The sequence below is a fragment of the Colobus angolensis genome, unplaced genomic scaffold (genome assembly GCF_000951035.1).
Source record: "Colobus angolensis palliatus isolate OR3802 unplaced genomic scaffold, Cang.pa_1.0 Scaffold150, whole genome shotgun sequence".
In the NCBI taxonomy this organism is placed as follows: domain Eukaryota; kingdom Metazoa; phylum Chordata; class Mammalia; order Primates; family Cercopithecidae; genus Colobus; species Colobus angolensis.
The window spans coordinates 7258582-7271529 of NW_012114600.1; the positions used below are offsets into that span (position 1 = coordinate 7258582).

A 12948-nucleotide genomic window follows, 5' to 3' on the forward strand; every position below is an offset into this window, starting at 1 on the left:
ATATGTAACAAACGTGCACGTTATGCACATGTACCCTAGAACTTAAAGTATAATAATAATAATTAAAAAATAAATAAATAAATAAATAAAAGAAATGTGAATGAAGAGATTCTACAGTACATTTGGGTCCAGGAAGCATTTTAAATAATTAATTTATATACTGAAATTGGTCATAATAACAATAAAGATACTAAATATAAAGATAGAATTAAAAATAAATATTATCAGGACCATAATTAATTTACTGTAAACTTTTTTACCACAATTCTCTAAAGACAGAATTTATCACTCTCATTGGCCTTGGAAATAGTGTCTTTAGGGTTTCCACTATTTCTATGCAGGCTTTGTCTTCAATAAAACGTAGGGTATCAGATTATCCAAAATGAAAATCAAGAGCACTTGCTTGCTAAGTACATATGTTTTTCTGGAACAGTACTTGGTGGGGTGTCTTCTGACTTTAAACTTCTGACATCCTGACGGTCTCTGAACTTGTCTTCAGCCTTTCCTGGAGCACCAAGTCCTAAGCTAAAGAGTGGCTTTTTCCTGTCTGAGTCACCAGAGGATGAACTACTGTAAAAAAAGCCACCTACAGCAAATGACAGAAGATGTTATTTGAAAACAGCATTATTAGCACAGAATATAAAAGTCGTTTGATTATGACATTATGAAAAGCCCCATTTTATTTTGTATAAATCCCATTATCCTAACAGTACTTGAAACAACATCTACCACTGGGACTTAATCATCTAATCCAAACATTTTGGAAGTTCCTAATCTGATCTATGCAAGTCTCACTCTGGCCTTCCTTGGGTCATGATGCTCCCCAGAGAGCAGAGGCTACAGGCTGAGGGTGAAGAAGGCATGCCTACCTAGAGTCTGTGTCATCCCCTACCCCATTTCTGGACCATGTCATAAGTCCCTAGGGCTACAGACAAACCCACGATCTGGGCCTACATGGGCATCTTTCCCAAGACCTTCTCTTCCAGGTGAGACCACATTACACTGATTGAAACCCTAGGTCTGAAGGATGGACAGGGGATGGCCAGTGTGTGGAAGAAGATGGACTGAAATAGTAAAACTAGGGCATTCCTCTCAGTATGGGAGTAAAGCAGGAGATAGAAAGAGAGACGCTGTAGGGACCTTGCCTAGGGCACAGCCAACCTTATTCTCATATTGAATTCCAATAAAGATGAAAATTCTACATTGGAACCTGCCTTCCAGGTTGTCACAAATACATTGTTGTCAAGGAAGGGAAAAAAAGTATTTTATGTACTATTTTGTTCTTTTATTTATAACTTTTAATTTTGTGTATACCTGCATTTATACTCTTGACCCCTGACCGTGCCCTTGGCCTGTTAAACAAAGTAACACTTCTAAAACAAAGTTCCCTTAAACAAAATTTATTTTACTATTAAATGAAGACTACATAATGAATGTGCATAAAATAGTATCAACCTCATGGAAAGATATACAATTTTATGTCCTGCCTAAAGATATCATAACCACATCCCCTACACCCAAAGCGGTTACTGCCTTTTCATTACATGAGCTCAAATATTAAATTTTCATATAAAATATTGAAAGTATTTATTTCACTAGACTTCCTTCTTTCTTTTTTTTGTAGAGGTACAAACCATACAGATTTCAGGGACCAGGAAAAGAAATAAAAAGTTTGGACTGGCCAGGGGGAAGAAATGTGTTAAACAAGTGATATGGTTTGGCTCTGTTGCCACTCAGATCGCATCTTGAGTTGTAGTTCCCATAATCCCCAAATGTGGTGGGAGGGACCCAGTGGGAGGTAATTGAATCATGATTACAGTTTCCCCCATGCTATTCTTGTGATAATGAGTAAGTTCTCAAGATCTGACGGTTTTATAAGGGGCTTGCCCCTTCACTGGGCTCTCATTCTTCTCTCTCCTGTCGCCACGTGAAGAACTTTCTGCCATGCTTGTAACTTTCCTGAGGCCTCCTCAGCCATGCAGAATTGTGAGTCAATTAAACCTCTTTTATTTATAAATTACCCAATCTTGGGTATTTCATCATAGCAGCATGAGAATAAACTAACACAAAAAGAGACGAAACACCTCACCTAAAGACATTTAAAATTTTATACAAGAGATGAAATATCTCATCTAAGGACACTAAAAATTTTTCCTCCCCAAAAAATTGCAGGCCATGAACTTTTTAGAAACTCTGCTTTATAATATTGTTTAGCAAATTAAGGGTGTAATTTAAAAAGAGAATCCTAATGTAGGAAATAAATGGTGGTTAGATTACAGAAATGTGAATAGAAAGATCTTATACTACATTTGGGTCCAGGAAGCACTTTAAATTATTAATTTATACACTGAAATATGTTATAATAACAATTAAGATACTACATATAAAGATAGCATACAAGATAAATATTACCAGGACAATAATTATTGTAAACCTCTTTGCCAGAATTCTCTAAAGACAGAATTTAGCACTCTCTTTGGAGCTAGCATTAGTGCCTATAGGGTCTTCACATTTCTATTAAGGCTACGTCTTCAATAAAACAAAGATTATCATATTATCCCAAAAAAAAAAAATGCTTGCTAGGTAAGTGTATTCTCTGTAACAGTACCTGCTGGGGTGTCTTCTGACCTTGAACTCCCAGCATCCTGACGTTGTCTGGACTTGTCTTCAGCTTCTCCTGGAGAACCAAATTCCAAGCTAAAGAGTGGCTTTTTTCTGTCCAAGTCACCAGAGGATGAACTACCGTAAGAGAAGCTACCTACAGCAAATAACAGAAGATTTTATATGAAAACAGCATTGTTAGCACAGACTATAAAAGTGGTCTGATTATGACACTAAGAAAAGCCACTTTTTTATTTTATACAAGTCTTATGATTCTGGCGGCACTTGAACAACATATACCACCGATTCATGTCTTTTTGTCATGGTTCTAAGTCCTTAAGAAAGAGAGGAGAATCGAGCTGTGGAAATTCAATCATTGATGTGTGCTAGAGAGACTCTTCTCCTGGACAGAGCAGAAACTCCCCAATCTGCTTTCTTCCCCATTCATAAGTCCCAAGTTCCAGCATCCCACCTCTTCCCACTGCTATTGTTTAGGAGTTTGTCTCCACACAACCCATGTTGAAATTTGATCCCTGTGATGGAGGTAGGGCCTGTTGGGAAATGTTTGGGTCATGTGGGCAAACCCCTCAGGAATAGCTTGGTGTTGTCCTCCTGGTAATGAATGAGCTATTGCTCTGTTAGTTCCCACAGAACTGTCATTCCTCATCTCTCTCTCTTTTTCTTCCTCTCTCAGTGCACAGGCTAGCTGCCCTCAGCCATTGCCATGAGCGGAAGCACCCAGAGACCCTCACCAGAAGTAAAGGCTGGTGCCATGCTTCTTATACAGCCTTCAAATACAGGAGATGAATAACCCCTATTCTTCATAAATTACCCAGTCTCACATATTTCCTTAAGGATAGCAAGGCAAATAAACTTAGACACTCAACAAAATACTCTGCTATGTTGAATCCACTCTGTCCTTGGCTACTGTTCCTTATAACTGACAAAATTAAGATAACATATCTGACTCTCTTTTCTGTATTCCTGCAAAGACATAACCATTTACTCATAAATTAATTGTAGAGTTAGCCTCTTTCAAGTCTCGGCTTAAATTTCATCTCAATGAGGCACACTCTGACCAGTTAAAACTGCAACTCCACCCCCACCATTATACTTCCAATTACCACTATATTTAATATTACTCTATTTTATCCCACAGATTTTATCACCTTGTAATATAACATGTTTACTGCTTATAATGTTTTTTGTTTATTGACTGTATCCTTCCAGGTTTTAAGCTGCAAAAACTCAATGTTTCATTGCCTGTTTAATGCACTCAAGTATCCCAGGTGATGAGAGCAGTGCCTGAACTACAGAGGACACCCAATTCATATTTATTTAGTAAATACATTCACCAACAAGATTACTTTTAAGAGAAGAAATACTGTCTTACATGATGCATATGTGCTTTCCGTCATTCCCTTTATTTTTTTAATCTTTACAATAAAATTGAAATGCTTTAGAATTAATAATGTCATAATAATGATGATATTCCTGTAAAGTTGTGGAAGACATACATTTTGATCAATGAATAGAGAAGAGAATGAAGCACATTACTTGTAAGTAAAATTTGAAGAATAAGTAAGAGCAAATGCAAGTAAAACTAAGTAGTTTAATTCTCCATATTCAAAATAGGAGATGAGATTCCTCTCCCTATACACTTTTGCTTAGATCATTTACTTTAGAAAACTTGTGTTTTCAGCCGGGCACGGTGGCTTATGCCTGTAATCCCAGCACTTTGGGAGGCTGAGGCAGGCAGATCACGAGGTCAGGAATTCAAGACCAGCCTGGCCAACATGGTGAAACCCTGTCTCTACCAAAAATACAAAAATTAGCTGGGTGTGATGGTGCATGCCTGTAGTCCCAGCTACTAGGGAGGCTGAGGCATGAGACTCGCTTGAATCCAGGAGGTGGAGGTTGCAGTGAGCCAAGATTGCACCACCCTACTCCAACCTGGTGACAGAGTGAGACTCCCTCTCAAAAAAAAAAAAAAAAAGAAAAGAAAGAAAGAAAAGAAAACTTGTGACTTATTTCTCTACCTCTCTGAAATGTATATAAATATTTTTAAAGACTAGATAAGCACCCCAAGAATGTTTCCCCAAGGGCCTGGCACCATCACTTTGACATGTCATCACAGAGGAAGATAACTTCCCATCTCCTAGGTTCCTGGGAGGTAGGAGCCTAACTTCAGCTGGTGCCTGGTTACAAATTGCAAACTTACCTCCAGTCATAAGATACAAGAAATTTATTTTTTTTCTTTTAAAGACAATCAGCAGACACAGGTGGCCACCCCAACTGCCCCGTAAATTTAGATTGAACTGTATGGCTAATGCTGCTATGAAATTCACTTGAGAACTACTGTTAATCTTGAGAACATGTATATGATAGATTACATCTGCTTTGCTATGTCTTTCTGTTTTGGCAGTCTCCTTAACCTGTATGTGTATCACATTCTGCTTTAATGTTTATTTCATAATAAAACTTTTTATTGTAGGAATACAAGTGCTTAAATCATGTATAGTCAATTTATATTATTACCTATATTAGGTAACCTTCCAATGACTACACTACCTTTCTCCACAGAAAGCGTTGCCTCTCATTGTCTCCTCTTTTCCTCTATTAACCCATGTTTTCCACATACTCTTCTTCCTTTCCTCTTTTACCCTCTCTCTCTCATTGTCTTTCTTCGATGCCATGTAGTTTCAGAACCACACTTTAATATATAAATATCTTAGTTTGATGACAAAGCAGAAGAAAGAAAAGAAGTATTCAGTTGTGTGTAAAGTATGCACTTTTCTGCAAACCCATCTGGGCTCCCCCTCTTGCAATCAGTGTGGTCTTGGCCACTACCTCTCTTAGACCTAGCGACAGAGGTTGCTGCTCTGATCTATGTCAGTTTCATGCAGCCTTCCTGGGTCATGGCCTTCCTCAGAGAACACAGAATACAGGGCGAGGGTGAAGAGCCTTTGTCTACTCAGAGGGTGTGTTTGCCCCTCCCCGTTACTGGACAATATTCTAAGTCCCCTGGGCTGCAGCTCCAAGCCTGCTACTTGGACCTGCATGGGCATCTTTCCTGAGACCTTCTGCCCCAGGTGAGACCACACTGCAAAAATTGAAGCCCAAGGTGTGAGGAAGAACAGAGGGTGGTCAGTTTGCAGAAAGATGTGGACTGAGATAGGAAAGCTGGGCTGTCCCTCCCAGTGTGACCAAGCCAGAGATAGAAGGAGCAGGGCTACTTCTTGGATAGGGCACAGGCAACCCTGCTCTTGCATTGATTTCCAATGAATCTAAAAATTCTGCATAGGAAATATCATTCCAGCTTGCCATGAATGTATTTTTGTCAAAGTAGAAGAAAGAAACACATTTTATTTGCTACTTTGTTCCTGTTATTTGTAACTTTTTTATTATTTACACACTTGCATTTGTACTTTTGCCCCTGGCTGTGTTTTGTGTTCTTGACTTGTCCTTGGATAGACAATTTAACATTTCTAAAACAAAGTTTTCTTGTCTACTAAATGGGGAGTACATCATAAACAACGATAAGATCATGTCTACTTCATAATAGAAGTATTAATTAAATGACAGTGTTAAGTGAGGTGAGTGCACCTAGTCCAGTGTCTTACACACAACATTCAACTGGGATAAACCCTGTCCTTTAATACATCTGACTTGTCTCAGCAAACTTACTGCATCAAACTCATTTAGATGCCTTTTATTTCACTTATTTAATTCATGATGTGTTTGTTCACCATACTCATCATACCTCTCCCGAGTTCAACCCCGGAGATATATTAGATTCTTCATTTTATTAGACCAGTATTTCTTCATTCTAATGTTGACATGAGTAGACCTGGCATCCTAGATATTCAGTGTGCCACATTTGTCTTCACTAACTTTATTAACTTTATTTTATCCCTTTTGTTTTTATTATATAAAACTTGCTCAGAAATACTTTCTGCTGAAGTTATTAGGAGTAATGGTCAATATGTTTTTCAAATGTACAACATCTATATAACAGTACTTTATATACCTTATCACTTTAATAGCCTCAATTCTATGGGATAGGTGCCATTAAACTATTTCATTTGTAGATGAGAAAATAGATATTTAGAAGAGACTGAATAATTTGTCCAAGATCACGTGGTTAGAAAATTCTGCCGAGAAATCCTTTGCTCTTAAGTGCGATGTACACTGCCATCATCTTGCTTAAAGACAGATTGCTTATACAATGCACAAAGATAAATAAAATGTTTACTTTATAGCTTAAGGATAAATGAAATGTTTATATTTTTCATAATAAAATCATAAATAGATTTTGAATACATTTTGCACAAAATTTTAGAAGGTTTAGCTTATACTTTAAACCATAGAATGGAGTAGAAAATAAAAATAGACATAATTCTGCTTCTTCATCCCTACCTCCTGGAGAGAAAGGGCTGGATAAGAGAGGTGAACATGATTCAGCTGTGTGGATAGGAAGATTTTTAAAGTAATGGGAACAAATGAATTATGTTTCTGACATCAGTAAAAATCAGTGGATATTAAAAAACATGAAGTCCTGTATTGACCTATAATCCTTTTTCTCAAATGTAGGAGTCTTGATCTCATTAAAGAATGAAGAGTTTGAGGGATAACAATGCCCTGAAGTTTGTCCAGTTTTTTTGTTTGTTGTTTGTTTGTTTGTTTGCTTTTTGAGATGGAGTCTTGCTTTGTTGCCAGGCTGGAGTGCAGTGGCGCAATCTCGGCTCACTGCAAGCTCCACCTCGCGGGTTCAAGCAATTCTCCTGCCTCAGCCTCCTGAGTATCTGGGACTACAGGCCCCCACCACCATGCCCGGCTAATTTTTCTCTACTTTGGAAGAGACGGGCTTTCACCATGTTGGCCAGGATGGTCTCAGTCTCTTGACCTCGTGATCTGCCTGCCTCAGCCTCCCAAAGTGCTGGGATTACAGGCCTGAACCACCGTGCCTGGTCAGTTTGTCCAGTTTTATGTTGACTGGTTGAGTGGTTGATGGGGGCTTTCTTACTTGCTGTTTTTATTCACTTAAGACAGCTCTAGCCTTGGAGAACCTCACTATTCACTTAAGACAACTCTAGCCTTGGAGAACCTCATGTCCCTTCTAAATAATACCCAGACCTGGAAGGTTCTCTGAGACACATAGGAATAAATTCAATTCCTCAGAATTTTAAGGAACTTTCAGAAAACTATAGAATCCCAAGCATACCCTTACCTACCTCTCATTTGTGAATGGGGGCTTCTAAAGGAATGCTGAAGACTCGTATGCCCCCACTTACAAAAGTAACAACCAGATTTTGTAGAGAAACTCTTACTATATCACTATGATGGAACTTAATGAGTACCGTCCATAGTTGTGAAAAATAATCTTGCTGTCTTCCTGACTCAACTGAGCTGCTGCTTAATCGCAGTTTATATTTTCCCTCAAAGAAGACTTTTTAAAATTACATTTTATTTATGTTGTAGAACGAGGTAGGGATGTAAAATGCCCTATAAGAAAAGCACAGGAAAGAATATTGGGCTCTTTTGATTGCTGTGTATAATAGATCAGAATAAAATTGAATCTAAGTTGATATTAGCAATAATCTTAATGCTGGATTTCAGAAAAACTTCATTAAGCAGTCTTGTTGATTTGCTATGGCTCATTTTTTCATTTCAGTGGGTAGAGAAACAAAAAACAGTAAAGGATAATGGTGATATTTAATCACCTGATGGGATCTAGTAAAACTGCTGAAACTAGATTGATTTTAAAGCAGATCACTAAGGAATTAATCTTGGAAGAGAAAAGCAACAGCATGTCCTGCCAATGAAAATATAGGAAAGTAAAGTCTTAAATTTGCATACACATTTCTATCACAGGTTTAAGATATTTTAGGTTAAGCAAATAACCAGAGCAATTTTCCATTTTAAATTTCACCACCTATAAAAGTATTGATCAAAGATTAAAATGTCTGGCCCAGATTATACAAAAACACATTAAAGCATGTCTGTAATAATAAGAGAGATTATATTTTAAGCATTTGAAGGATTTTTCCAGGGGAGATATGCCCTAGGTACAAAGCAAAGCACTACCATCCTATTGCTTTTGAGTATAAACAGTATAAGAAAAGAGAACAAAGTAATTTACCTGATCTGCTTGCTGCTATTTTACCATCTGAACAAAGAAAGGAAGAATTGCTGTCATTAATGGTGTCTCTAAATGATAGATTTGCCAGTAGAAAGTGAATATTGATTACAGTCATTTCTTGTCTTTGGGAGGTGCTCCCAAAGAGAGATATTCATTGAATTTAATACTCAGGCATAAATATGGTAATTAGCCATTGCCCATGGTACATTTCTGCATCTCCAGAACACTGCCATAAAGGAGAAAGTCTGGGCTGATCTTCCAGTCACTCTCATGCCCAGTCTAAATGCATAAATTAGAATGCAGCAAAACTCAATAATTTTTAGATGCCTGAACAGGTGCTTCAAAAGACTAATTATTCTTTTGGTAAAATGCAGAAGTTTTAGTTAAAAGATATTTTCAAGTGACAAAGGTACTGAATAAACTACAATTACTTAATCTGAATCAAATGTCTACAATTTCTAGTTTACAGCTGAATACTAAAATTTATATATACACAACTTACAAATTATTTAAGTGTCATTATAGTAAATCAAGGTAAACTTTCTCCATACTTAAATAAATGGCATGTAAATGTACAACCTTGTCAAGCTATTGTAAGTACAGCTGAGTCAAAAACTCACAATAAGAATGGGTACTTTACAACAAAAAGTATAATTTACATACACACGCACTTATTAAGATTTACAAATATAAAAATATTTGTATTAAATACATCAAGTCATTAGTTTCCAAAATAATTTTCTCAATAATTCTGTGAAATAAAACACTTAACAATGGCAATCGAATTTTGCATAAAGTTGCATGTTGATTGCATATTAAAGAAACCTCAAAGATGTTTTTGGTAACATTTTTATTTGGAGACTTACAGGATTGTGGTTTGTTTTTAATGCTTCTCTATGCTCTATAACCTTTAAATTTTCTAAACTGACTGCATTATTCAAATAAAGAGTCAAGGCACATGGTCTGATACTAAGATTCTAGTACTAAGATACTAGAAATTTGAACTAAAATCCAATTCAGAATAATCTAGGACTTATGGTTAGTAAACCTATCCCAGAGATGAAGGGGTAAATAAAGACAAACAGTAAATAGCACATTTAAAGATAAATTATTTCCCATATGTTCTCATAAATTGTTGTCAAAACCAAATCTTATGTATTGCACAAACAAATGCACACACACATGTTTAGCCAAAGGCTAAGAAGAAATGGTTTACAGATGTGGCTTGGAGACACTTAATATAAACGCTTCAAAAGAAAACTGCACAGTAATATTCTCTATGTAAGTTAAACACCCAGAAAATTCTAACTATCTGAAATGTAGATTGCAGTTAAGAAGTTGTCCCGAAATCCTCTTGCGGCAAATAGAGATATCATCGAGCCCACGTACAAATTCTTGCTTATTCACTGTACTCATCAGGAGAAATCTTTTGAGGCCTCACTCAGAGTGCACATCCTTACCACAGGTACAAGGGTAATGAGCTTGGATCGATGGTGTTCTCAGCCCAGTGGACTGAAAACAATGAGTAAGAATTGGAACTGACTGCTAAAAGTAGACATGATGATCCTATGAATATAGAATTAGTTGTTGAACAGAAGAGAGAGGACAGAAAGGCAAATCAAGAGCAGACACAGAAACTCAGAAACAATCTCTGGAACAGGGACAAACTGTTTACACAAGTCAGCAGATTCCAAGGGCATCATTGTATAGAATATAATATGATAATGGACATGAATTTTCATGCCCTTAAAAAAGATTAAGCTAATTTCAGAAGTTCCTCATCTTCTTTGGTAAGAAGTTAGGGCATCCTTGTTTTATTTCAGAAAGTTTACCTTGCAAAGCATTTGGTTACTTTCAAGTAGAAAATTCTTGTAGGCAAAATAAATCTTATATTGATAATCCCAATTTATTTTATTCATTTAAAACAAAGATGTACTCAGGACCTACTCCATTGCAGCCACTGCTCTTGGCATTATGAATACAGGGTGAACAGCATAGACCAAAATCTGTCCTTAAGGAGTTCAGAGTCACGTGGAGTAAACGGGGTGTCATGGGAGCTCATTCACAAAACCAAGTGTGTAGGACACACAATTTTCTGATTCCAAAAGCAACCTCACAATGCAGCATAATGTTTCAAAGCAAAGATTAATTCCTGAAAGATACTGACCTGATTTTTGTTGGTAAAGTAGGGCTTCCACATCTATTTTTAAATGAAAAAAAAAAAAGTCATTTTATAATTCTCTATAACATTTTAAGACAATGAAAAAGATGTTCTTTTTCTTTTCATTCTTCCTTAAAATTCAGTATAAGCAATCCACTGTTTTTATCTGGTAAGTGTAATATTTCAATGGTAATTTATTATTTTGTAGCTTTTCTATTTAATAGGAAATGATCTATGTAACACAGACCTACCAGCATACTTGATATCAAAATTTTCAATGCCAACTCAGACTTGAAAATATGCATGACCAAATAGATTAAGCTCACAAATTAATATTAGCCAGTACTTTATATCTTTTTCACATGACTACGGCTGTTTAAAGTATGTTTTCTGATCTAAATTTCACATGCTTTTATTTCCCCTAAACATTTTCTGGGTAATGTGTTCATAAGCAGTGAATTATACAAAAAAGAAACAAGAATAAAAGAACAGAATCAATTATATGGACTTTAATGAGAATATAGGATAGCCTGAGGAAAAAAAAATAAAAGTAGATTATGCATATTCACGCCTGAATTATGTCTCTTATAACTGTTTTTTCTACTTAACCAGAAAAATTGCTTTTCAAATTTTTTTCTTTCTGTATAGTTATGCCTGATTAAACAATGCAAATGTTTCTTCCAATTGATTATATGGATACTGACTAAATATTTGCCTTCAGCAACTTCCAGGCCCCAAGATTTATCATCCTATAACCTACTGAAAACGATGAGAATCTGTATTTGAAACATAAATCACACTGACTAACAGCAACAAAAATTCATTTCAAATAAGGCACCTAGGATTTCTGCAAAGAGCAGTTTTCCAAGTATGTTTCTCAGTTCCCACAATGACATCTTGAATAAATACATACAATCTTTGAATTTTGTTGATAAGTCGCCTGTCTATGGAAAGCCTGTTGAAATACTCACAATCATTTTCCAGATCTACAGTGGATGGATACATAGGGATTTACCTTAGAAACATGAGCCAATTCTTCAGGAAATTTAATATACTTACAACAAGTACTTTTAAAATTATGTTTATGGTGATATGACGTATAATAAATGCTTTGAAAATAATGTGCTCCGGCTGGGCGCAGTGGCTCACGCCTGTAATCCCAGCACTTTGGGAGGCCAAGGCAGGCAATCACGAGGCCAAGAAATCGAGACCATCCTGGCGAACACGGTGAAACCCCGTCTCTACTAAAAATACAAAAAACTTAGCTGGGCAAGATGGCGGGCACCTGTAGTCCCAGCTTCTCGGGAGGTTGAGGCAGCAGAATGGCGTGAGCCCTGGAGGCGGAGGTTGCAGTGGGCTGAGATCGCGCCACTGTACTCCAGCCCCGGCGACAGAGCGAGATTCCGTCTCAAAAAAAAAAAAAAAAAGAAAAGAATGTGCTCTGTGCTCCATTACTTAGGAAACAAGAAACACATTTATGCAACAGGAAAAAAAGAATATAACAAAGCACTATGTAAGATTTTGAAAATCACTGTTACACAAAATAATCATTTTCTAATGGTTCATCAATTTCCCAGAGAGCTGGATTAAACATAGAAACATTTTATCTTAATTATAACAAATAATTGCAGTTCTTTATATTCTGGCATCTCAGAGAAAAGTAAGATGTATGTTTTGTGTTCTACTTTCAGATTTACAGAATAGGTGTTTCAGTTTAGATATGGAAAAAAATCTCCTGCTCTTTGCAGACTTTTCCCCTTACGTTTGGATAATGTTATCTTTTCTGCCCTTTTCAGGAACAGAACAACGTTTGTTTCTAGGCACTTTTTCATTTTGCTTCATGTTTAATTTTCTCCAAATGAATGACATCTTACCTTTAATTTGTGAAAGTAATTAATGGACTTTCTAAAATATCCAGGAAAGTCGTTAGTTTAAAAGTGTTGTTTTTTAACAACCCCATCAAAAAGTGGGCAAAGGATATGAACAGACATTTCTCAAAAGAAGACATTCATACAGCCAACAGACACATGAAAAAATACTCATC

General features: G+C 36.4%; 1 protein-coding gene across 1 annotated transcript in view; it reads right to left on the reverse strand.

Moving 5' to 3' along the window:
* Positions 1–12948, reverse strand: part of MUC19 (mucin 19, oligomeric) — a 199138-nt gene that overhangs the window by 182327 nt on the left and 3863 nt on the right. The window contains 4 exon segments of the mRNA XM_011936117.1: positions 437–586; positions 2609–2758; positions 8744–8770; positions 10911–10943. Of these exon segments, the coding sequence (XP_011791507.1) occupies positions 437–586; positions 2609–2758; positions 8744–8770; positions 10911–10943 (360 nt within the window).